At 35.1% G+C, this 24,977-nt stretch overlaps 3 protein-coding genes across 4 annotated transcripts; all 3 read right to left on the bottom strand.

The window, feature by feature from the left end:
* Window positions 1–2,061: 2,061 nt before the first annotated feature.
* On the bottom strand, window positions 2,062–4,050 carry LOC113339379 (GDSL esterase/lipase At4g10955-like). Of its 2 annotated transcripts, XM_026584665.1 has the most exons (3): window positions 3,954–4,050; window positions 3,453–3,547; window positions 2,062–3,294 (listed from the first exon to the last, which is right to left on the bottom strand). In XM_026584665.1, exons 1-3 carry the CDS (start codon window positions 3,963–3,965, stop codon window positions 2,331–2,333), a joined length of 1,071 nt encoding a protein of 356 aa, XP_026440450.1. In that variant the 5' UTR covers window positions 3,966–4,050; the 3' UTR covers window positions 2,062–2,330. The 2 variants fall into 2 exon arrangements, with proteins under 2 accessions (XP_026440450.1, XP_026440451.1); XM_026584666.1 differs by lacking the exon at window positions 3,453–3,547 and having other exon boundaries at window positions 3,954–4,015.
* A 1,951-nt stretch (window positions 4,051–6,001) lies between these two features.
* On the bottom strand, window positions 6,002–12,131 carry LOC113339536 (GDSL esterase/lipase At4g10955-like). The gene is made up of 5 exons (XM_026584788.1): window positions 12,110–12,131; window positions 11,700–11,763; window positions 11,585–11,612; window positions 10,508–10,985; window positions 6,002–6,156 (listed from the first exon to the last, which is right to left on the bottom strand). The coding sequence occupies exons 1-5, from the start codon at window positions 12,129–12,131 to the stop codon at window positions 6,002–6,004; spliced, it is 747 nt and encodes a 248-aa protein (XP_026440573.1).
* Window positions 12,132–17,194: 5,063 nt separating this feature from the next.
* On the bottom strand, window positions 17,195–19,125 carry LOC113339768 (GDSL esterase/lipase At4g10955-like). Its single transcript, XM_026584991.1, has 3 exons — window positions 19,061–19,125; window positions 18,454–18,545; window positions 17,195–18,245 (listed from the first exon to the last, which is right to left on the bottom strand). The coding sequence occupies exons 1-3, from the start codon at window positions 19,070–19,072 to the stop codon at window positions 17,276–17,278; spliced, it is 1,074 nt and encodes a 357-aa protein (XP_026440776.1). The 5' UTR covers window positions 19,073–19,125; the 3' UTR covers window positions 17,195–17,275.
* Window positions 19,126–24,977: the final 5,852 nt, after the last annotated feature.

Raw genomic sequence — 24,977 nt, 5'->3', positions numbered from 1 at the left:
AAATGTGTCCTAATTGTTCTCAGTTAAGTAAATAAATATCAAAAAGTAAAACAATGTCCAGTCGTAAAAACTTGGCAAAAACCACAATTTAGTAACCTAATCTGCTTTACCTGTACATTGACTACTGATATGTAGCTTTTCATTCCATCCCATTGTTCTTCCATTTTTTTTTATTATTTGACAACACCATTACCAGTAATTGACGCTCTACAAGAGATATTAGCTGATGACAAAATTGAGATAAAATTTCGATTACATATATAATCTAAGTCTTGAAATCGTATTGCATCATTTTGCTTAAATTTGAAAAATTAAAGGAAATATAGATTGAACTAAAAATTATTTGTTAAAAACAGATAAAATTAGAGATGAGAAAAAATCAGTTCGGAAATCAAAGTATATGAAATTTGTATCAAATATATGGGTAAAAGAGATAATGATTCACTGATTTCAACTCTGAAAACCAATTTTTGATCGAGATAACAGATTAAAAGATATATCGATTGTTGTTCAAGAACCCCTAGAAATTTTTCTTGATTTGTTTTTCAAAATTTTCCACTCAACAGTTAGATTAATGTGACATTATAACAAACCTAAATCTGATTATGATTTTAATAATAGATTTAACATGAAATCAAGCTTTTAAAAGTTATCAAAATCATAAAATTATTTTTCAGAAATAAAAATTTGAAAATCGAAGAACCTACCTATTGAATTGAAATGTTAAAGATAAAGGAAACTTACTTGTTTTGTAGGTGAATCTTCTGATTCATTTGTTGGTGATGATTCTCACCGAACTTTTTCATTAACTTTCACTAAATCTTCAAGAACAAGTGACGTTGATGTTAAATCTAGCTTTTGATGATGAGTTCAACCGATCTGTAATTCTTAGATCTAGGTTTTGAAATGGTTTTTTCGCTGAAATTTTCGATCAGAAATCACATCTTCTCTGTGTGCTTCATCTAAAGAGAGAGAATGAAAAAAGAAAATGAAACCGATAATAAAACCTCTAGCTAATTCCATTAGATATATATAGTTAGGGGTATTCTTGGTATTATCAAATTACCATGGCTGAAAACTTTATTAACAGGCCCTGAATTCTAAAGTTTTGGGCCTAAAAATATCAAAATGTGAAAGAATGGAGTTGATAGTGAATGATCCATTTTGTGGGGCTTCTATATATTGAACCCATACAGTAGGGGGTTATAGTATTTTTCACATATAAAAATTATCCTCTCCATGTGTAAGGCAGCGAAGATAAAAGAATCCGCGAATAATATCTGTCGGAAACCATATTGTCAGATTCGGAAACAACACATTTAACGTGGTACAAAGAGGTCAAATTATTTGTTAGTAAACGTATCAGAACAATTGGTGAAATTTGAATTTGCGAAGTGACTGTGATGAAGAAGAGAGAAAGTATAGCGAAGAAGGGAGATTGCCAGAGTTGACGAGCATAATTGACGAAATAAAAAATAATCTCCAGCAAAGATAAAGTGTTGAACATCATGAACAATAAAAAGAAATGATGACAGTTGTGCAGACATACTACCAGGGTTATTGATGAAGTAATATAAACTTTAGTAAGAATCTTGAAGTAGCGAAGTAAAATAGATATCAAATGAATTGTGTGATTATTAGCGAAATGAATGATTAGCTGTACTACACTACACTAAATGGCTATATAATGGGTAATCAGATAACGTAAAAGAAAGTCAAGTAAGTTGTATTCAGAAAAAGGCATATTGTAAGAGTGATTCTTAAGTAATAAAACTGAGATTCTAGTCTTAAACTTAAGAATCAAATTTTATTATTATCATTCAATAAAATCAATCTTATCATCTCATAATGTTTTAAACATATTAGCTTAGATTTTTAGGCGTGTCGTAGGTTTTCCTCCCATTACATGGTTACCTTTCGAATAACAAAGCTTGTAGCCTATAAAGTAAAAGAATAGAGATCTCTATACGCTAACCTAAAAAAGCATGCAACTAAATAGATGAATCTTGCTACCAAGCATACTAACCGGTATCCTCATCTCGACCACCTAAATGTGGGTTCATAAGAAAATCTATAAAAGTTCAAGTACTGTACATTTTCTAATCATAAATGTTAATGAAATCAACTTGAATTTCAGCGGTTGGCTTGGAACATGCGCAAGCAAGACACTTTTGGGTGCTAACCAAATAACTAAAATCAATCCACAATGCAAAACTTTTTACTTTTTTTATCCAGCAAACTACGTAATCATACTTTTGTTTTGGCTAATAAATTCTCTTACCCAATATAAACTTATGTTAAGAATCAAGAACGGCGTTGCATTTTGTCATTCATAATCTGTACTGGTAGACCTTAGACTGCAGATGCAAATCATCTCGAAGCCATTGCTGCAGCCCATGAGCTTCCATGAAAGTTGTCGATGGACTTCGATTAATAGTCATATGAGCTGAGGGAACAACGTGTATCACTTCTGATTCTCTTCCAATTGCACTTTTCAGTAATCCTGTTACTGATGTTTGCGTCGCCAACCTCTCAATTCCTGAGACTCCCAAGTACTCCATCCTGTCACGGTGTTCGAAATACCCGATATACTCGCAGCATATATGATCAGCTGGATTTACAAAAAGTTTTGGTACCCAAGTAGCTAATGCAGTAAACATATCATCCGGGCTTCTGTTTTCTTTGGAACCCTTCATGGCAACTGTGAGTCCTGCTTTGACAAGGCTGCCAGCAAAACGAGCCCCACGCTTCACTTTCTCACTCGGAATCTTTTCAATTGGAGCCGCAATGAAAGGTGTGTTGAAGAGGTACGATTCCATATAGTTACCCATTTTAGCCATGTTTTTCCCTACAAGCATTGCGATAGAAGAGCCCAAAGAATGTCCTGCCAACCAGACATTATTAGGACCAACCGCAGAAACCATGCTTTGAACAGCTTGCATTGCAACTCCAAACCGCGTTGATTGGTGAAGTCCATGTTTTATAATATTCAGGTCTAACCTCAGATCCTGTGCGACGCAATGTTTCTTCATAGTGGTTCCCCTAAAGGCAATTACGTATCGTGGAATATTTCTCGTCTGATAGTAGTTAAAAGCTTTGAATTCAAATACAGCACCAAAGATGGAGGAGTCATTACTATCGATGAGCGGATACAATAGATGGAAATTGAAAAAGTCCCACCATTGTGGTGCAAGAGCTTCACTCCCTTGCCGATTTTCTTGACGATCATGCTCCAGAACATAAGCACTCTGAACCAAGCTAGCCGCTATAGATCTTCGGTGATCCATACTTTGCCTTCAAATTACCATAAAATCTCTAGTTAGTGTCACACAATATTGCACCGTTCCGGACTAAGATACTAGATCAATGATATTTCACCCAATTTGACTCTTATGTAAAATAGTCACACAAACTGATGAAATGATTCAACTGAAGCCTGAAGATTATCTTACCAATCCACCTTAGTCAAGTGCACAGGTCCTATATGGTCGAAACTATTCTTCTTGTCTAATTTCCCACTACTCATCTTTTGCTTCAACTTCGGCTCCTATAAAGCAATATGCAACGTAGAGAGGCTTGCTCTTTAAATCAACACAACATAGAAATATTCCGTGTCCGTCGAAATCCTTAAAACAAACTCAAATTCGTTGCAAAAATTCGTCTCGACGAAATTTCAAGAACAAACAAAGATCGAAAAATTGTCGTAAAACTAAAAGCACATCTGTTTATAAGCAAGTTAAGAAAGTGGTGTAAGAACATGATTTCCATAAGCTACACCCAAATCAGTCGATTTACTTCAACAACAGTTGACGACCATATACCATACATGTCACACCATGAATAATAAGCAAAGAAAGGAAATTAAGTCCCAAAATAATGCCGCAAATTCTCTACACCTTCTAAAACTTCAAAAATACAGATCAGGAAATGTGTTTATAAGGGAGGAACCAAACCTGAAAGCTCATTCTGAACCACCAGGAATAGATGAAGAAGATTTACCAAGAATGAAGAATTGTCTTTGGAGTGCAATTATGCTTATCATGACATTATTATGACATTATAAACAATTCTCAAGTGAGGTTATTAGATTAGTTTTTAAACTACAACTTGGGCAACAACAAAAAAATCCATAAATAATGAAAGTCAGAATGTGCAGCAGCTGTAAATTTCACTAAACAGAAACCCATTCAAGGGTTCATAATTCAAAACATTTTAAAATGCATAAACAAGGAAATAATCAAAATTTAAGAAAAAAGATGATGTACAAAATTAGTAAATTGATTTTGGGCTAATTTTTCTTTGTTTGACTGTGAAAACAGTGAAATGGAAGTGTGTAGTTGAACAAAAGTACTCCTACGTTCCTAATTAATAGGCCGGTTTTGTTTTTAGTGAAATGAAGTATTCAGTTGAGATGCTTTCCTGGTGAGTCCAATTGCTTTCGTACAATACCCCTTATTTCCGTGAAGAGTGCTTGTGAGGGAGACCTGTCTATAAAGATAGAGTGGTGAACCATTGACAAAAATAGCACAAACTGATGGAAATAAGTTACTCCTTGACAGACATGACTTGTGATAAATGCGGTAATACTTCGCTATACGGATGTTTTCATTGGCACTCCTCGATCTAATTACTAGCAAAAGACATGATCCTACATGAGTCATTTATCATAGAGAAATGAGGGTGTTGGAAGAAATGAAATCAAATAATATCATCATGTTTAATGCTTCTGATTAATTGTTTCTTCAAAATATTTTATTCTTGGTTATGATAAGGAAACGCTCTGGAAGCATTCGATAGATGCAACCAAGGATTAAATACCACGAAGAAACATTGAATCAGAAGAGCACTAGACATGCTCTTGTAAGAAGACAGTTTTACATGTTGGAACAATATTTATTAATTATTATTTTAATGTGTTTCACTAAATAAAATTAATTTATTATTTTGTTTGTGAATGAAAAAACTTATTAGGCCCACATTGTGGAGTTTTCACTTTTTAGTTGTTTTAAGAGACTATATAAGCTTTTTAGTCCCACATCGGGGAATTCCTCTTCTTAAATTGTTTTATTCCATTACATAAAGAAATTCACTACTTTTGTAAAATCATGGGAAAGGGGTTGCTCTATATTTTAGAGGGACCCTTAAGGGAAAATATTTTATAGCGTTTTTTAAGCATTCGCGATTTTCCTTAACGGTTTTTTCGGAGTTGCCAAGCTCAAGTTGAGCGTCTACTACATATGCTAGTAGTAGGTGTATTAGGGTGTTTTATCCTGGAGATATCCGTCCTGTAAGGGCTATAGCATCACTCTTGATTGTAGCCGGGCGCTAATGTCTTAAGGACAGCGTGTTGAACACGTGACTCACTCTATTTTTCAAAGTTTTGCCTTGTTGCTGTTGCGGAGATACGGGGAGCTTGTTCGTTTCGTCAAAGCAATCACTTCCATTATAAAGGACCTAAGTATCAATAACTTTTGCTTATTTAATTTTTCTTTATTTTTGATTGTTGCACCCAACAATCTTAAGACATTAGTATTTGTAATAATCGAAAACGATTGATTGGTTTGTGAATCATGGATGTTAATTGTGGAGTGAAAAACAAAAACGAATTTCTAGTCAGCTGTAGAGTTTCATTTTTATCTTTTAATCTATAAGGAATTTCGATGAACCCTTTTGACACAACGTAATAGACATCCTGATAGTTACCCGCATAAAATTTCAGAATTGTTGGAGTTGTAAAAGTATTTTTTTGATATTTTATAAAACAGAAAAACGTTTCTGAAAAATTCTGACGAGCAGAAAATTGTTGTTAACTAAATTAATTTTTGTGGGGTAACCATGAGTTTCTTGAAACGCTGATTCAAACGAAGTTTGTATATATAGATGTTATCTTCAAAACTCATATTTTACTTTGTGATTTGGAATTATGATTTGTAAATAAAGGTGTCATCTCCGAGGGACATGGCTAATAGCCGCATGTGGTTGGAAACAAATCTTCCAAAGATTAGCTCTTTAGTAATCCTGTCATTCCAATTGCACTCTTTAGTAATCCTGTCACTGATGTTTGCGTAGCCAACCTCTCAATTCCAGAAACTACTAAATATTCCATCCTGTCACGGTGTTCGAAATACCCAATATACTCTGAGCAAATTGTTGCAACTGTAACAATAAATCACTCAAAGGAAGATGTTAAAAGTAAAATTTCTGGAAGGTAAATAAACACTCAAATGGATAGCACACAGAGGACAGAGCCACATGTTCAACACGCTGTCCTTAACACGATAGTTGACCGGTACGCCTCAAGAATGAGTGATACCTATACCTCGTGGTCAAGTCGTATCCAGGATAAAACTGCCCGTTGCAAGCACTTTTAGCACTACAGTACTTGCCCACTCTTACGAACCCAACAGCTATTGCACAGAATGAAAATAAGCGACCACACAGAGGGAGAGAGACGAAAAGAAGAGGATAGTAGCTCTTCTGGACACAAGTTGAAATGAAAAATGTGATCGTTTTATATAGGGGAGAAGAGAGAGGTCGAATTGATTGTGCAATAAAGGTGAATTAAAGAGAGAATAAATTTTGAATTAAAAACAAAATAAATTCGAATTAAATTCAAGATTTTTTCTAACAGCAATAAAACAGTCATGCACATAATGTCGACATAAAAAACGGAAATAAACATAATGTCGACATTCGCCGGGTCAGACGCCCCCCCCCCCCCCACAATTAAGAGAAAATTATTTTCTCTTAAAATCCTTTAGGTAATAATTAAAAAGAAGTTTTGCCAAAAAGATAAGTCTTGGTTGACCCACACCCACACCCACACCCGAACCCGAGCCCGTCCCGCCCGGACGGACGGCGGCGGCGTGCGTGTTTCGGTGCGAAGCACCGCGCGTGTGTGAAATGTGTGTTTGCACCAACTAGCCCATTGCCTAAGTCCTCTCCCTCGCACAAAAGTGCTAATGACCCAAGGGCCACTCTAATATCAAAAAATTCAATACTTATGGAGAGGTATCATCTTTAGTTTTCCCTATGTGGGACTAAAGGTTCATTCACAAATAGTGAAAATGAGCTAGTGTCCTTAGTGACCAATAGATCCTATGTTCCAATCCCACCAAGACCAAAAACAAACTATTGTATAGACTCATTTTCTCTAACAATCCCCCACATGAATGAAATACCGATAAAAAATCAGAAAACGGAAAGCGAGAAATATCACTTAGGCAAGAGGCGTCCATGAGGTTTTGAACCTTTGCTTAGTGAGAAATTGTCGGGACTACTTGATGGACAGTGAACGTGATGTCTTGAACTACCATCATTTGGTGTAATCCGCGATAATAACCACGCGTGATATTTCTCTAGGTGATGTCGAGTTCGTGTCGTTGTGTCCTTTTTGGCCCTGGACAAATCCCGTTTCTCCGAATGCTTTAGAGAATAAGCTCTCTTCTCATAGAAACCGACCCACTTCCACATTCAGATAGGTGAGTTCCATCAAGAGTGTTTACTGCTACACCCCACTTCAATCTTGAATTGAAACTATAGAACTCATTAAGACTTAATAGAAAGTCATCCTCACATGCAGTCACACTATCATGTCTACACCATAGGGAAGGGGCAGAGAATTAAATTCTCTGATAGTGTTTACCTTGACCCGCCAAAAATTAGTTTCTCATTCGAAACCTTGATCTTGGGATCTCCAGTCAGCAAGGTTGAGTATCCTTCATGGCAAGTTTAATTAATGAGCCTAAGCCCCATCCCCTTAGATGCATTACTAACTATCTCCTTGGACAAACTTTTCGTCAAAGGGTCCGCGATATTCTCCTTGGACTTAACCCAATCAATGGAAATAACGCCTTTTGAGATTAGTTGTTTTAGGGTATCGTGTCTTCTCTTTATATGTATAGACTTCCCATTATAGTAGCTGTTTTTAGCTTTAGCTATGGCAGCTTGATTATCACAATGTATAGATATAACTGGCATAGGCCGATGCCAGAGAGGAATGTCTTCTAAAAACCATCTTATCCAAGCGGCTTTCTCTCCTGCTTTATCTAACGCAATAAACTCAGATTCCATAGTAGATCGAGCTATGCAGGTCTGTTTGGAACTCTTCCAAGAAACAGCCCCACCTGCTAGAGTGAAAACATATCCACTCGTAGACTTTGACTCCTCTGAGTCTGATATCCAGTTTGTATTACAAAATCCCTCAAGGACGGCAGGATACCTTTCATAATTCAAACAAAAGGTCAAAGTGTATTTCAAATACCTCAACACTCTAAAAAGTGCATCCCAATGTTCCTGCCCTGGATTACAAGTGTACCTACTTAACCTACTCACAGCATAAGCAATGTCTGGCCTAGTACAGTTCATCAAATACATCAGACTTCCTATAACTCGTGAGTATTCAAGTTGTGATACTCCATTACCTCTATTCTTTTGAGTTTACAACAAGGATCATACAAAGTATAAGCAGGTTTACAATCAAAGTGATTGAATTTTCTAAGCACATATTCAACATAATGAGATTGATTAAGACTATAGCCGTTAGAATTTATTCTTATTTTCATCCCTAAGATTACATCTGCAGGGCCTAAGTCTTTCATGTCAAAGTTCTCATTCAGCATGCTCTTAGTGGAATTAATTACATCCATGTTTGTACCTAGTATAAGCATATCATCAACATACAAGCATACAATCACACAGGCATCATTCACAAGTTTAGTATGAACACACTTGTCAGATTCATTGATTCTAAAACCACTAGAAAACATTACATGATCAAATTTTTCATGCCATTGTTTAGGTGCTTGTTTCAATCCATACAAAGATTTTTTCAGTTTACAAACTTTGTTTTCACAACCTTCCTTCAGGTTGTTCCATGTAAATTTCTTCATCTAATTCACCATGTAGAAAAGCTGTTTTTACATCCATTTGATGTATTTCTAGGTTATGAACCGCAACTATAGCAATTAACATCCTAATGGAAGTAATTCTCGTAACGGGTGAGTAAGTATCAAAGAAATCTATACCTTCCTTTTGTTTGTAGACTTTGACTACTAACCTAGCCTTGTATTTTTGAATAGTTTCATCTATGTTACATTTCCTTCTGAAGATCCTTTTGCATCCTATGGCCTTACAACCTGGAGGTAAATCTACTATCTCCCATGTATCATTTTCTTTGATGGACTCCATTTCACTAATAGAAGACTCTTTCCACCACGGAGCTTCAGAAGAAGTCATGGCTTCTCTATAAGTCTGAGGATCAGACTCCGCTAGTGTTATGAAGTCAGGTCCAAAGGAGGTTTTGGTTCTAGCCCTTTTACTTCTCCTAGGATCAAATTCTACTTCATGTTCCTCTAAAGGTAAAGTTTGACTGGTTGAAGGGATATCTAGGGGATCAACACCTCTCTTACGAGAGTCATATTTTTAAAGGAAAAACATTTTCAAAAAACACAACATCCCTAGACTCCATAATTGTATTCACACCAATTTCAGAAATATCAGAACTCACAACCATAAATCTGTATGCAGGTGTATGCTCAGGATACCCTATGAAGACACAGTCAACAGTTTTAGGTCCTATCTTGGTTGCTTTAGGTTTAGGGATCTGAACCTTATCTAAATACCCCCACACTTTGAAGTATGCTAAAGAAGGTTTCTACCTTTCCACAATTCATATGGAGTCTTATCTGATCCTTTAAAAGGTATTCTATTCAGGATATACCAGGCTGAGAGGACAGCTTCCCCCACAAGTTCGAAGGTAATCCTGAACTAAATAACATGGCATTCATCATCTCCTTAAGGGTACAGTTCTTACCCTTTTAAAGGGTATAAAGGTAACAAACCATTTCTTACCACCTCTAGGTTGAACCAATTTCAAGTCAACTAGGTATGAGTGAAGTAATTCTAAGGGGAAAATTATTTTCTTTTAAAATCCTTTAGGTAATAATTAAAAAGAAGTTTTTCCAAAAAGATAAGTCTTGGTTGACCACACCCGAACCCGAGCCCGGCCCGCCAGGACGGAGGCGGCGTGTTTCGTTGCGATGCACCGCGCGTGTGTGAAATGTGTGAAGTAATTCTAGGTATGAGTGAAGTAATTCTAAGGGGAAAATCATTTTCTCTTAAAATCCTTTAGGTAATAATTAAAAAGAAGTTTTTCCAAAAAGATAAGTCTTGGTTGACCACACCCGAACCCGAGCCCGGCCCGCCCGGACGGAGGCGGCGTGTTTCGTTGCGATGCACCGCGCGTGTGTGAAATGTGTGTTTGGATTTGGACCAACTAGCCCATTGCCTAATCCCTCTCCCTCGCACAACAGTGCAAATGACCCAAGGGAAATTCTAATATCAAAAAATTCAATACTTATGGAGAGGTATCATCTTTAGTTTTCCCTATGTGGGACTAAAGGTTCATTCACAAATAGTAAAAATGAGCTAGTGTCCTTAGTAACCAATAGATCATAAGTTCCAAGACCAAAAACAAACGATTGTATAGACTCATTTTCTCTAACACAAATAAGATCAGCTGGATTCACAAATAGTTTTGGTACCCAAGCAGCTAACGCAGTAAACAGATTATCAGGGTTTCTATTTTCTTTGGTACCCTTCATGGCAACTGTGATTCCTACTTTGACAAGGCTGCTTGCAAATCGAACCCCATGCTTCACTTTCTCTTGTTGAATCTTTTCTGTTGGAGCCGCAATGAAAGGTGAATTAAAGAGATATGTATCCAGATAGTTACCCATCTTTGCCATGTTTTTCCCTACAAGCATTGCGATAGAAGAGCCTAAAAAATGTCCTGCTAACCAGACATTGCTAGCTCCAGCTACAGATGCCATCCTTTGAACAGCTTGCATTGCGATTCCAAAGCGAGATGATTGATGAAGTACATGTTTAATAATATTGAGGTCTAACCACAGATCCTGTGAGACATAATGTTTCTTGATAGTGGTTCCCCTAAATGCAATTACATATTTTGGAATAACTCCCGTCTGATAGTAGTTAAAAGCCTTGGGATTGAATTCATATAAGCAAAATCAAATCTATTGCAAAACTTTGTCGTGCCGAAATTTGAAGAATAAGCAAATTAAGAAACTTGTTAAACAACATGATTTCAATAAGCTACACTCAAGACAGTTGATTTACCTCAAAAACACTTGACCATATATGATATATATCCTACAGGTTACACCATGAATAACTAGAAGCAAATTGTCTATATAAAATTAGAGTTTTTTCGAGCGTTGTGGTTAATCAGAGCTTCTGGTTGATTCTGGCCCCACCATTAAAATTTTCAGCCAATAGAATTTGAGCAGAATCTTTTTTCAACACAATATATTTTTCGGCCAATCATATTCAATAAAAATATATTACCTAAAAACACTAGATCTTACTATCTTATAAAATTACCAAAAGAAAAAAAATCTTTTAAAAATCCTAAAATTAAATAAACAAATAAAAATTCAAACAAATCATGATTGAACCATTATTCATCATGATTTCATCATATAAGATTAATATAATCATAAAAGTTTGACAAAAAGTCCAATGTCCCATTACATTTCTTTGAAATTTAACTTATTCTAATTACAATTCCAAGGCTAATAATCAAACTAATTCTATAAGAAAAAATAAGTTTAACATAACAATCACCATCAGGATGACAAAAAAAATAATAAAATTGATAGAATTTAAAACAAAAGTACCTGCAGTTGTGGATGGACATCCGATCATCAGAGTATATTTCTTCAGCCGGAAAAACTAAAAATCCTGCCAAACAGTTAAAATACAAAATCAATAAAAGAAAAGAAAAACATCAAGCAAAAATTTAACATCAATACTAACAACCAAAAAAAAAAAAGCAAAATCTCGAGGAACATCAAAATAGGTTGTTAATATTATTGTTTCCAAAAAATTATTCATTCCAAGTAAATAAAATAAAAAATAACTATTCCTAAACGTGCAGGATATGCTTCGTAAATACTTTTACGGAGGAAATATAGCATAAATAAATAAATGGTGCTAAACAAAAATGTAAAGTTTATATGTATTTTTCATTATTGTTTTTTTTTTGTATAATTCATTCCATAAAAATTTTATATTTTTATTCCCACACCGTGTAAAAAGATACTCGACATTATTTATTTTTGTGCAAAAATGTTGCAACAAGTAAAATACCCTTCCAGATATATAGAAAATCTCGATATTATGGTTTAATATTATTTCCAAAAAAAAAGACTTTATTTTATGGAATTCGTGAGTCTGTTGTTTCTCTATATAAAGCATCCAAAAGTTATCGTTCTTAGGATCTTTTTGACCGATTAATAATCTATTTTGGCTTTTTTCTTTGCAGTTGAAGGTATTCGTTGTAAACTTTTTTGCTCGATCATGCAACCGGGGCATCCGCCAAGAAACAACAAGGATCTTTGCAGTTGCAGATATTTGTTGTAAATTTTTTTTTCTCGATCATGCAATCGGGCATACGCCAAGCAACAACAAGCTATAAAACTCATCAACTATTGCAGACATATTTTTGCGGTACCAAACACCATGATTGTTTTTGTTTTGCATGTCTTATTGATGCATCACAACGGGTTTTGTAACTCTTATTGTTGTTTATTCATTTACGTTGTCGCTGCTTCACATGTTGATAAATTGGGAATCAAGTGTTATTGATTCAATTTTATTATTGATCGTGCTCATGGAGTAGTTAACGTGATTATTCTATGTATTTTCTCTTTTTGTTCCTCAAAATCAAGGTAGCAAAAATTATCTATGGCAAGGGTGTTTCTTCATGTGGAAGAACATGAGGAAGACTATCCATTTTTGTTATTGTCAGTATTTTTGTATTTGTTGAATCGACAGGCCGTGTACTTTCTTAGCTGGAGACGGGTTGAACAAGATGACCAATAAAATTTTTGTTTAGCTGGAGATGATTCCAAATGCTCAAAGAGGTGGTGTGATGTATTTTCGGTACTTAGGGTTTGATCCTTTTTTAATTGAATTAATTCTATGTTTTCAGAATTTTTGATGCACGTCTTAGAAACATAAATAACCTCTCAATAATATATTAGACTTACAACAGCATTTGCAGACTTTACGAACAAAACCAACCACTTTGTATGGGCAACTGACGATGTTTCAAGGCTAAATAATCAGATCAACGTTTTAAATTTCAGTCTTCAATGCCATGGAATTAACAAGCACGCCTGAAAAATGATTTTAGGTCATAGGTGATGCGCTCTACTGCTTTTGAAACCTGTTATATAAGACGGAACTCTTAATTCTTGGTTTATTTCATTTCATTTCGCTCATATCCCAAGAAGTTCACACAACCGATGTACGAGCCTTCCCTACGAGAACAAATCGGAGAAAAATTGGTAAGGATTTCTTCTGAATTTTTTTCTTATTCGTAAGTATGATATAATGCCAGAAATCTTGAAAGTTTGTATTTTGAACTTATATATATAGTAATAGGTTTGACTTTGAAGGAATAAAGACTAAGAAATCGTGATTCTCGGTTGCTATGTTTTTTTTTCTTATTCTATAAATCAAATTCAATTATTCAATGTTGTCAATTAATCAATTGTGATTTTGTTAGCTCTTGCATCTTAGTCTTTATCTACCTTCAATGCCATTCTTTATATGCTTAAGTGCCTCTGCAAGGTATCGTTATAATACCTTTTTTTTCTTTGCTTCACAATATCAAGGCATTGTAAACATGTTTAATTAGTCCGCTCCAACGGACGAATGTTTGAGAAAGCCTAAAGGAAAGAGAAACAGTCCTGGTTTCTGGGTTTAGGAATTTAATCTCAGTGTGGTATCTTTTATATTCTTCCAGTCTTTAGAGCTGTGAAAATTATAATTTCTCATCAAAAAAACAATATATTTGATTATAAGTTGTTGATCGGTTAATTTGTAGTTTGTAACAACCATGTGCAAAAAACTATTGAAGGAAAAAGACAGAGTCATTAGCGAAAACAAAACCATTGAAGGAAAAAGATCGTGTAAATTGCTTAAAAAAGGATGAGAGGTCGCAAATTGGAGGCTTTGCAGAAGGCTTACCTTCGCTAAGATTGACCAATCAAATGCTTATTTTAGGGTTTTTTGCTATTTTACATTATAGACAACTATTTTTATATTTTGATTTATACTTTGAATTTGAATTATACTTAATTCTATACATGCTATTTATGATATCAATTTTACTGTGCAAAAATATGCATAACATGAGTTGAAAAGGCGATGGTTCCTTTTCATTATCAGTTTCTTGAACTTTAGAGCACATAACTAAAGCGGAATGGATTACACACTTTGTACATTATTTCTAGAATTGAAAAACAAAAAAGATCTAAATAAAAAAGTAAAAGTACATTTTAGTTTTTACAAAAACATAATAGAGTTTAGCAAATCACATTTAGAATTAAATAAATACGAAATTTTAACATACTAACAGAATCGATATAGTTTTTCATTTTGATAGCTTGGATAGAAATCTTCTTCAGAAGTTTATCACATTAATAGTTCTATCTGGACTTATGATCTTGACAAAAAAAACTTAACGCCAGAAATGTAACACTCTTAGTATATTAAGCCGAAAGAAAAATGAAATGCGCAAAAAGGATTCCCGATTACATCCAAATCTATTTTATTTAACCTAATCGATTATATGTTATTGTAGAGCTAAACCCTATTAAAACATTCACATGCAAGTGCTCACTTGGTAGAAGATAGGTCAATTTAACAATCTCGAATATTCGTACCATACTACCATGTCATCCACATTGACCGTGGTCGTTTATCTTATCATTTTTTTTAATCTTATCCTTTTTTTTATCTTATCATTTTTTTGATGCAATTAGAAAATATTTATTTACTGACCGGGAATATATCGAGTATCAAATGGAACCATAAATGGGTACTATTGGAGAGCCAAAGGGTGTAATCTGTATTTCAGTATTAATGGTCACGTATCAATTTTGGTTATGTGAGTAGTGTTAATTTATGGCTATGTAAATATAATATCATTATCATTGAGCAGCTTAAAAAAATAATAACCCGATACAAATATAATATACCTCTTATTGTGGCAACACCATGAAAAAGATATCACACAACTGGGACGACGAATTTGAGCAAAGGCGATGTATTTATCTGATGGATACTTAGATGCGGAGCATGTTGAAGCAGATGGCTTGCTGTAGGCTATGAGATGGGCATAAAAGCTAGCTTTATAACAAGTTTGTTGTGAGTTAGATGCGCAGAATATTACAAGAAGTTTGCTGGAGCTCTTCATAGAGTCTGATGTGGGAACGAGAGTCAGATATTATAGATTTACTTCGCAAATTTCCATTATAGTCTTGCAAATTTATTAATAGGAAGCTTAATAAACCAGCTGAACTTAATTAGTATTCATCTTTTTTTGTTGCCCTCATAGGCATATGCGCTTAGGTACATATATCCTAACCCAATTTAGTTATACCAACTCAAGGTGATGTCGACATCAGCATAATAATACATCCATGGGAATAAAAACCAAATCTATCTTAGGTTTGTGTTTTGGTTCCTCCACTCACAGTTGCTTTAAGCTCTCCAACTTGGCTTCATGTATGAGTATTACTCTAATTCCAATTTTGCATAAGTCTTTATGAAAAATTTGTTAACGTCTTAAGAATTTTGGGTTCTAGCTTTGGCGACATATCATTTTACCTGTTGTACATTCTGTCTTTAATCTCAATTTGACACAAAAATATTTTCGTCTTATTGTATGATTAGTCTAAATTGTGAGTTGCAATATCTATAGTAGCCTTGAAGGAAGATCTAAAAGAAAAAATCTCCTAACATGGATCTTATATTTCATAAACGAGGAACTGACCCGTGCGCACGGGTGAAAAACTAGTTAAGACAAGAAATTAAGTCACCAGAAAACGCCGAAATTCTCTATATAATCTAAAACTTTTTTTCGAATGATATAAAACTGTCAAAGAAATGTGTTTATAAGGGAGGGAACCAAACCTGAAAGCTCATTCCGAACAACCGGAAATTGTTGAAGAAATTAAATGGTTTACTAAAAATGGAGAATTGTCTTTGGAGTACAATTATGCTTATCGTGACATTATTATAGGCATTATAAACAATTTGCAAGTGAGATCATTAGATTAGTTTTAAACTATAACTTGTGCAAAAAAACAAATACATAAATAATCGAAGTCAGAATGTGCAGCAGCTGTAAATTTCACTAAACAGAAACCCATTTGAGGGTTCATAATTGAAACATTATAAAATGCATAAACAAGGAAATAATCAAAATTTAAGAAAAAAGATAATGTCCAAGATAAGTAAATTGATTTTGGAGTAAATTTTCTTTGTATGACTCTAAAAGATTTGATAGTATCAAACAGTAAATGAAAGTTTGTAGTTAAACAAAAATTCACACTCACAAACTATTCAGTTGAAATGCTTTTCTGGTGAGTCCTATTTCTTTCGTACCATACCCACCATTTCCGTAAGGATTCATCGTCACTTCCCATTAGTGTTTATAATTTTGGGAGTTTTTCTGAGGGCGATCTGTGAATAACAATTGAGTCGTGAACCATTGACAGAAATATCACAAACTCATACAAATAAGTTACTCCTTGACTGACATGTCCTGTAGTAATTTGCTATACGGATGTTTTCATAGGTACTCCTCCACAAATAATGTCGGTATGAATTACTTGTTATGATAAGGAAATGCTCTGGAAGCATTCCATATCCATAGATGCAACCAAGGATTAAGTACCATGAAGAGCACTAGACATGATCATGTAAGAACACAGTTTGCCATTATCTCCTCCTCAGACAATGTCGGTACCAATGAGGACCTCTTTATAGTATTCATCCTTTTAAATAATGAAGAACTAGGTATGCGGATTTCGCATGAACTGATCTATCTAGACTACCAAGGATACTAGCGGATATCCTTATATCCAAGTGAACCCACCCACTAGTACAAAAGTGACACATTCAAGAACTGTATAATAATGATAAAACCTTTGGACTCAACTTGAACTTTAGCAGCTGGTTTGCAGCTGGGACATGCACATGAAAGAAATTTTGGGTGCTCACAAGACAATTGGATATCAATCCAGAATGATTTTTTTTTATTTCGTTTATAACAGCATGCTACATATAATCAAACTTTCTTTTTTGGTTAGTAAATTCTCCAGAGTGGGTTAGCTTGCCAAAAAATACAAATATTGAACTTAACTTCACAACCAAGAATGTTGTTAAAATTTGTCAATCATAGTCTGTATTGGTAAGCCTTAGACTGCAAATGCAAATCATCTCTAAGCCATTGCTGAAGCCCATGAGCTTCCATGAAAGTCAGAGATGGACTTCGATTAATAGTCATATGAGCTGAGGGAACAACATGTATTACTTCCGATTCTCTTCCAATTGCACTCTTTAGTAATCCTGTCACTGATGTTTGTGTCGCCAACCTCTCAATTCCGGAAACTCCCAAGTATTCCATCCTGTCACGGTGTTCGAAATACCCAATGTACTCCGAGCATATAAGATCAGCTGGATTCACAAACAATTTTGGTACCCAAGCAGCTAACGCAGTAAACAGATCATCTGGATTTCTATTTTCTTTGCTACCCTTCATGGCAACTGTGAGTCCTGCTTTGACAAGGCTGCTTGCAAAACGAACCCCGTGCTTCACTTTCTCATGATGAATCTTTTCTGTCGGAGCCGCAATGAAAGGTGTGTTAAAGAGATATGTATCCAGATAGTTACCCATTTTCGCCATGTTTTTCCCTACAAGCATTGCAATGGAAGAGCCCAAAGAATGTCCAGCCAACCAGACATTACTAGCTCCAGCTACGGATACCATCCTTTGAACAGCTTGCATTGCAATTCCAAAGCGAGTTGATTGATGAAGTCCGTGTTTGATAATATTCAGGTCTAACCACAGATCTTGTGAGACAGATTGCTTTTTGATAGTGGTTCCCCTAAATGCAATTACATATTTTGGAATAATTCCCGCCTGATAGTAGTTAAAAGCCTTTGGATTGAATTCATATACAGCACCAAAGATTGAGGAATCATTAGTATCGATGAGTGGATACAATAGTTGAAAATTGAAGAATTCCCACCATTGTGGTGCAAGAGCTTCATACCCTTGCCGATTTTCTTGACGGTCATGCTCCATTATATAGGCAGCAGAAACTAAGCTAGCAGCTATAGATCTTCGGTGATGTGCATTTTGCCTTCAAATTACCAAAAAAAAAAATCCAGTTAGTAGTAGCACACATTGCACCCTTCTGGACTAAGACACTAGTCTACAACCGGAATCAGAGATTGAACTAAAGAAACGCTAGTCGACCCAATTTCACTCTTAAAACAATCACACAAACCAATCACATTCAACTTCGCACAAATGTAATGATTCAATAGATGTCTGAACAAAAATCTTACCAATCCACCGCGGTCAAGTGCACAGGTCCTGAATAGTCGAAACTACTACTCTTGTCTAATTTCGCACTCTTCTTTTGCACAAATTTAGACTCCTAGAAAACAAAATGCAACATAGAGGATTCAACAACATATAAAACATCGTTTAAAAAAAAAACATATATGTATCCGTCGAAATACTTGAAACAACGTCAAATTCGTGCAACTGCTAGAATCGATATTCCAACGGATGAGACAATACCAAGTATCCTGACACATCTTATTGGCCATACGGCGATGATGAAATTTCAAGAACAAGCAAAGATGGCAAAGATTGTCGAAAAACAAAAAGACATGTTTGTAAGCAAATTAAGATACTGGTTGAAGTCTAACTCATATTAGTTGATTTACTTCAACAACAGCCGACCATAGTAAAGTCTAACTCATATTGACATATCATACATGTAACACCATGAAGCATACAAGAAATTCAACATTGGAACTCAATAAGTTCTTGCACGAAGATTGTTAAGCAAATAAGTCGTCAAGAAATGCCAAAAAATTTCTACACCATCTAAAATCATCAAAGATGCAAATCAAGACAATTGTATTATAAGGGAGGGAATCAAACCTGAAAGCTCATAATGAAACAACCACCGGAAATCGTTGAAGAAATTGAATGGTTTACTAAAAAAAATTGGAGATTAGTGTTTGGAGTACAATTATTCGTATGACATTATAAACAGTTTGCAAAAAGGATTATTAGATTAGTTTAAAACAACTTGTGCAAAAAACAAATCTATAAATAATCAAAGTCAGAATGTGCAGCAGCTGTAAACAAAAACCAATTGTGGGATTTCATTGTTGACACTTACTAGCAACTAGCAACCCATTTTGATAGAAATATTATAAAATGCACAAACAAGGAAATAATCAAAATTTTAAGATAATGTAAAAAATACAGTATTTTGGGGTAATTTTTCTCTGTTGACTCTTTAAGACTTTGGAGACTCGAACAGTGAAATGAAAGTTGCAATTAAACAGAAATTCAAAGCCAGCCTTACAAACTCCCTTAAAACACCCTTGAAATTTTCTTGGCCTATTGAGATAAAGAAATTTCTCAAATTAAGATAAATGTAGCAAAATTGAAAATGGAAAGAACTCCGAAGTGATAAGGGTTAGAAGTAATGACTCATACAAAACATGTGAAAAGGGACATATATATCATGAGACGAAAATGTATTTTTCCCCAATAGTAATGACACCAAAGTACCAGTATCAGCTGAATATGGGATGAAGCTAAGATGTATAAATGAAAGAGTTGGAAATGCACCTGGTCATAGGTGTTGATATATAAAATGTAATGTGTGTATCATAGTAGCAACCAATTTTCACATCAACTTTAATGGCAACAAGAACTTTGCCTGGCCAATTGACTATTTAATTGAACTAGATCATATGTTTGTCCTTACAGTGGGAATGGATTTGATTGGATCTATTAATTATTTCTAATGAATATGGAGGGAAGCATATTCTTAGAAAATTAATGTGTCAATCTAGTGAATTGTAGATCACTGGAACTTGAATTACTGAATCCTTATTAATCCCAACAATGAAATGATTGGGATTGATTCATAAAGACTTTGACATAACCATAAGGCACATTGGTTGTGACACGATGTTCAGTTTTGAAAGTACTAACACGAGCATCACTTCATTTGAGTGTATAAGAAAATGAACTAATATAATGTGAAGTTACGACATCTATCATAATCAGTGATTTCTAAAGTTACTAGATTTGCAATGCCTCTCCCCATTATGCTTTAGAGTAAGAAAGCACGCCACTCATCTTACAAAGTCTCTCTTTAGTGAAACATGATTGAGACCATCATGTTTTACTTAGATGCAAATGCTAAATAACTCATTCTCCAAAGAAATAAAGTGTTGTTAGTGAACATATATCCATGCAGAATGCAGACCATTCAAGTAATTTATGGCTCCGATGGATAATTCGACGCATTAAATCAGTTATTGTTCATACCAAACGATACGTTCAATTTTTGTAGAATTCCTAGCACATATTACACAAAGCAAAGTGAAAAGGCTCACCAACCTTGTTAACGCTAGAGAATTTACATCAAAAGGACTTGATGAATATTTCATGTTTAATAAGATCAATATAGAACATCTTATACCCAACGGTCTCGCAGAGGCTACCGTCAAAGGTTACAAATGGTGTTAAAGGAAATAATTATGCGTACCAACCTAACTTTTATTTCTTTGGGGATATGCAGTATTACACGCATCTTTATTTAATTCGTTTTAGGACCCAATATTAGTCATCCCTTTCTGCATACCAGTTGGTAACTGGATTTAAGCCTGACATTCATGTTATTACGCATTTTTGGTTGCACTATATATGTGACATTATGAGTCCACATCGTATTATGATGGGTCACGAAAATGATTAAGTAATTTTGTTGGATATTTACTCTCAAAAAATTATCCGCATTTTAAAACTTTTGGCAAGAGATCTCATACTGCTAGATTTGCAGGTTATCACTTTAATGAGACAGTCTTCCCGTCGTTAGTGGGAGATACAAAAAAGTATTTTCTAAGGTAACGACACGAATTGTCGTGTTGTTTTCACACTGTGTATCATATTGATTCTTGTACTCCATAAATGTAAATGTGAAGTGAGAAAGAATAATCAATTTTCAGAACACGAATATCGCTAAAGTGACAAGATTACACATACCAGCTGCAAATATTCCTGCAAGGTTAGAAATCCTCGGTATGGGGTACACCATAGACTAAGGTGTTGCAACTACACTTGGTGGAAGTGTAGTTGAGGCCGTGGATCCATAAAGGAAGATAGAGACACCACCAGGTTCGATCAATGCTCACCTAGAAAGAAAGTAGATGAGTAAGCGATGAGCACGAAAGTGCGACACATTTTAACCCATAAATACATTAGCTAGGACTCATTATTTCTCTAATAAACTTGTTTTAGTTGTTTTTGGAAGAATAAGCTCTTGTGGAGAATCAACGTGAAAAAAATGTTATTTGCACCTGGAGGACACGTGTTATTCGGACTCGCAATGTTGGTTAAGGGGCACCTCAGTTACTAAGGGGTGCCCAATTAGTAAGACACAACCTAATTTGTATCATTAATGAAATCATCTCATTTGATTGTCTCTGACTATGTCCATGAATCAATACTGGAGGAGGCTCTGGAATTTTAAATGATTCTAGAGAACAATGAAATCTTGACGGATTATGAGAATACGCATGAGTCAATGGAAGGATCATGTGTGCACAATGATGATATAATCCATAAATAGTTGCTCCAAAAGTATAGCACAATGAGATCGAACCATGCTTTATTTTGATAAATAAAATAAATAGCATATTTGGCCTAATCAATCCAGGTAAATCTTAGTTCCTTGGCAAATATATGGGTATTTGGTGTGGTAGTGCTAACCAACCAAGTGTAAAGCCTATTGGACATACATAATTAATTTTTCATAAAGAATAATGAGAATAAAGTAGTCTTAGAGTACAAATACTTGCCTTGTGACGCGAGATTTCTCACAAAGCCCTGGAATTGTTCTCTTGTAATGAATGTTATAGAGTTCCGCTACTTAATTAGCTTGGTAATTTCATAAGGACTTGAAATGCAGCATATGTATGTGGTTATTACATATCTCTTAAAGAATCAAGAGATAGAATATATTTACAAAAGTAGTTGATACACTTTTGTTTCCCAAATCAAATGACTCTAAACCACATAGTACGTTTACAGTTAGATAGAACGCTCACTTATAGATTAAAGCAATCAGGCGTATGTGATATACCCGTCTAAGTGACTATTTGATTTGGAGGGGATAGACAAGTAAGTTATTTTTCCTTGCGTATTCACAAGAAAGTTCTTGATTTGGAATTGTAGCTATCTATGTCGCTGGTACATACATGATGGGTACTCTTGATGTAATAAGAGACCTTAAGAGCTATTTGAAATCCGAATTTGAGATGCAAAATCTGGGGAAAGCTCGACCGAATACTGAGCTTGTGGTATATTATTCCACCAGTTTGCATATGACTGAAGTTGTCAGGAAATTTAACAAAGACATGCATTCTGATAGCACTCTCATGATTAGTTTAAGTACATAATAAGTAAATGACCATTTCGTATAAAAAAAGATGACGAAGATGTGTTGGGATATGAAATTCCCCTATATAAATGCAATAGACGCATTTTTGTACTTAACATAATGTACTCGACCAAATGTTATATCCTCGGTGAACTTGTTAGCTGAATATAGCTAAGCGCCAACGCAACGTCATTGGAATGGTATAATGCAAGTCATCATATACTTAAAAGTACCCTGAGTTTGTTTTATCCCTGTGTTATAGTTTTGAAAGTGGTAGTAAAAGTTCGTTGCTCGGACTTGTAAAGATTTAAAAATAAAAATATATACACAATATTTGTCACAATGGGCGAGAGTTACTGGGACTAAAGATTCGGCCATTTTTCATTTTCAAGTGGTTCAGAATTTAATTCTAGGCGATTATGGTTCAAAACAAAACAAATATTAACTCTAGTTTATTGCCAAGATAGATTTTATAAAATATTACTTGTATTTCTTAAGCATGGCATATCAAAAATCCCTAGGACTAAGCATACTCCATCAAATGAAATCACAATTAATTAATTTAAAATCTTATTTCAATTAAAATTGGTGCAAAAAGTAAATAAAGAATTAATTTAAATTACCACATGGATGAAACACGACCTCCTCCGTCGTCCCAGTGTTGGGTTTAGCTCATCATGTTGGAAAACCTCTCAAAATAATTTATTATGACTCAAAAATGGTTTACAAATGATGAGAAGAAGAGAAAATGGTGTAAACTGTAATCTGCGACGCACAAAAAGCGTCACAGAATGAACGACAAATGACAAGTGCTGCTGCTGTTTAAACTGTATTGCGACCCACGGATGTGCGTCTTATACACTATTCATAAACGACTGTCCTTGCGAGTCCGTTCTTCATGTTCTTGGTGTTCTTCATCAGCAGCAGCAAACAGCAGCAGGAAGCTTGCTGTTCATCTTGATTTCTTGCTCCTCAGCTCTCCTCAAGCCCCCAAACTCTCGACAGCCTCTCTAGTACTCCCAGGGAACATATTTATACACCTACAGCTCGTTGAATCTCCCTCAATTACTCCATATAATTCTCTTTAACTCGGCAGTAAAGAAAAATATTCTTGGGAATATTTTCTTTCCATTCTTGCTCTGGTACGCATAGATTTCCATCCTGGTCACTCTAGAAGTGTTTAAACAAGACCCACAACATTGCTAGAGCCCTCATGCATGAGAAGAACACGCTCAAATCTTCTCCAATCCCGTGTCCAACCCGTGTTTCCCTGTTTTGCTTCCGTGAATTGTCCAGCTAATTATGGCCAAATTTGATCGAACCAAAAGCCCAAAACGTGTTCCTTAACCTATATCACATCTTCCTACCAAGTTTGAGCCATTGAATCGCACCACAACACCTTCATTTTGTCGATTGAAATTCTGCCAGTTGATGAACCAATTTTCCCGCCAAAAAGTTTATTTGAATTTGAGAAGAAGGTGCCCCTTATCCAGAGTGCTGGGGTGCGAATAGTAATTTGGGTGGAAATAGTAAATTTGGGGTGGAAATGGTATTTTTTTTGGGATCCTCCGGTACATTTCTGGGACGTTTCCGGTGCATTTCGAGGGTGCCTTTAGTACTCTATCCTCGGGTGTAAAACACCACTTTTTGAGCCAATATCGCCGCAAGAGCTTATTTCTCTAAAAATTCCTACAAAGACATAAAAGAACACAATAAATACAAAATTGAGCACTAACAATACATACAATAGAGACATATTAGACACATAAATGCGTCTATCAACACCCCCAAACTTATTATTTGCTAGTCCTCGAGAAAAATTTATTCTTGAAAAGTGACCGAGTTAATCTCGGGTGGGTTTATCAGAGGTGTACCCACAAAAACCAATACTCCAGTCCCTAGCTATCTACGCAGAACCTTGGAAAGCACTAAAGAACCTCCTTGGTTGGCATACAATTATTGACTCTAAGAGGAAGAACCCTGATGCGAAATTCCAATTGCTGTACACGAGTTTGCACTCAAGCATACTAAAATTCATATAAGTGACAGAGCTCTACTAAGATAGTTTCACGATGGACATCATACTCGGAGTCAGACTAATTACATGAAAAGATTAAGAAGATGGAAAAAGAAAAATGTAGATGGTTGAAAAGTGAACGGTGTTTCCCATATCTGTCTGAAGGCCTCTGCCAAGATGAACCTAACCTAAATGACTGAGATACCGGTCTGACTAATATTAACACACTGGCATATACAAGGGAACCAGTGGTCAATAACTTAAATCTAGATCAACAAACTGGCAAATACAAGGGAACCAGCAGTTGACTACACAAAACAATAACCATTTTTTTTTTTTTAACTTAACAGCATGAATAGATCTTTTGGATCCAAGCA

This window comes from Papaver somniferum, unplaced genomic scaffold (genome assembly GCF_003573695.1).
Source record: "Papaver somniferum cultivar HN1 unplaced genomic scaffold, ASM357369v1 unplaced-scaffold_21, whole genome shotgun sequence".
In the NCBI taxonomy this organism is placed as follows: domain Eukaryota; kingdom Viridiplantae; phylum Streptophyta; class Magnoliopsida; order Ranunculales; family Papaveraceae; genus Papaver; species Papaver somniferum.
Note: the sequence above shows the minus strand (reverse complement) of the source record. Positions and strands in the feature narration are given on the sequence as shown.

What these genes read in the sequence shown, in the direction of transcription:
- LOC113339379 (XM_026584665.1), bottom strand. An exon ending in CACTTGACTAAGGTGGATTG is followed by an intron (nt 3,295 to 3,452) that starts GTAAGATAATCT and finishes GGTAATTTGAAG; the next exon opens with GCAAAGTATGGATCACCGAA.
- LOC113339536 (XM_026584788.1), bottom strand. Translation starts at nt 12,131, where the DNA reads ATGTCGAGTATCTTTTTACACG. An exon ending in ATGTCCATCCACAACTGCAG is followed by an intron (nt 11,613 to 11,699) that starts GTACTTTTGTTT and finishes TTTTTCTTATAG; the next exon opens with AATTAGTTTGATTATTAGCC. An exon ending in GAATCCAGCTGATCTTATTT is followed by an intron (nt 6,157 to 10,507) that starts GTGTTAGAGAAA and finishes TTATTGTTACAG; the next exon opens with TTGCAACAATTTGCTCAGAG.
- LOC113339768 (XM_026584991.1), bottom strand. An exon ending in CACTTGACCGCGGTGGATTG is followed by an intron (nt 18,246 to 18,453) that starts GTAAGATTTTTG and finishes GGTAATTTGAAG; the next exon opens with GCAAAATGCACATCACCGAA.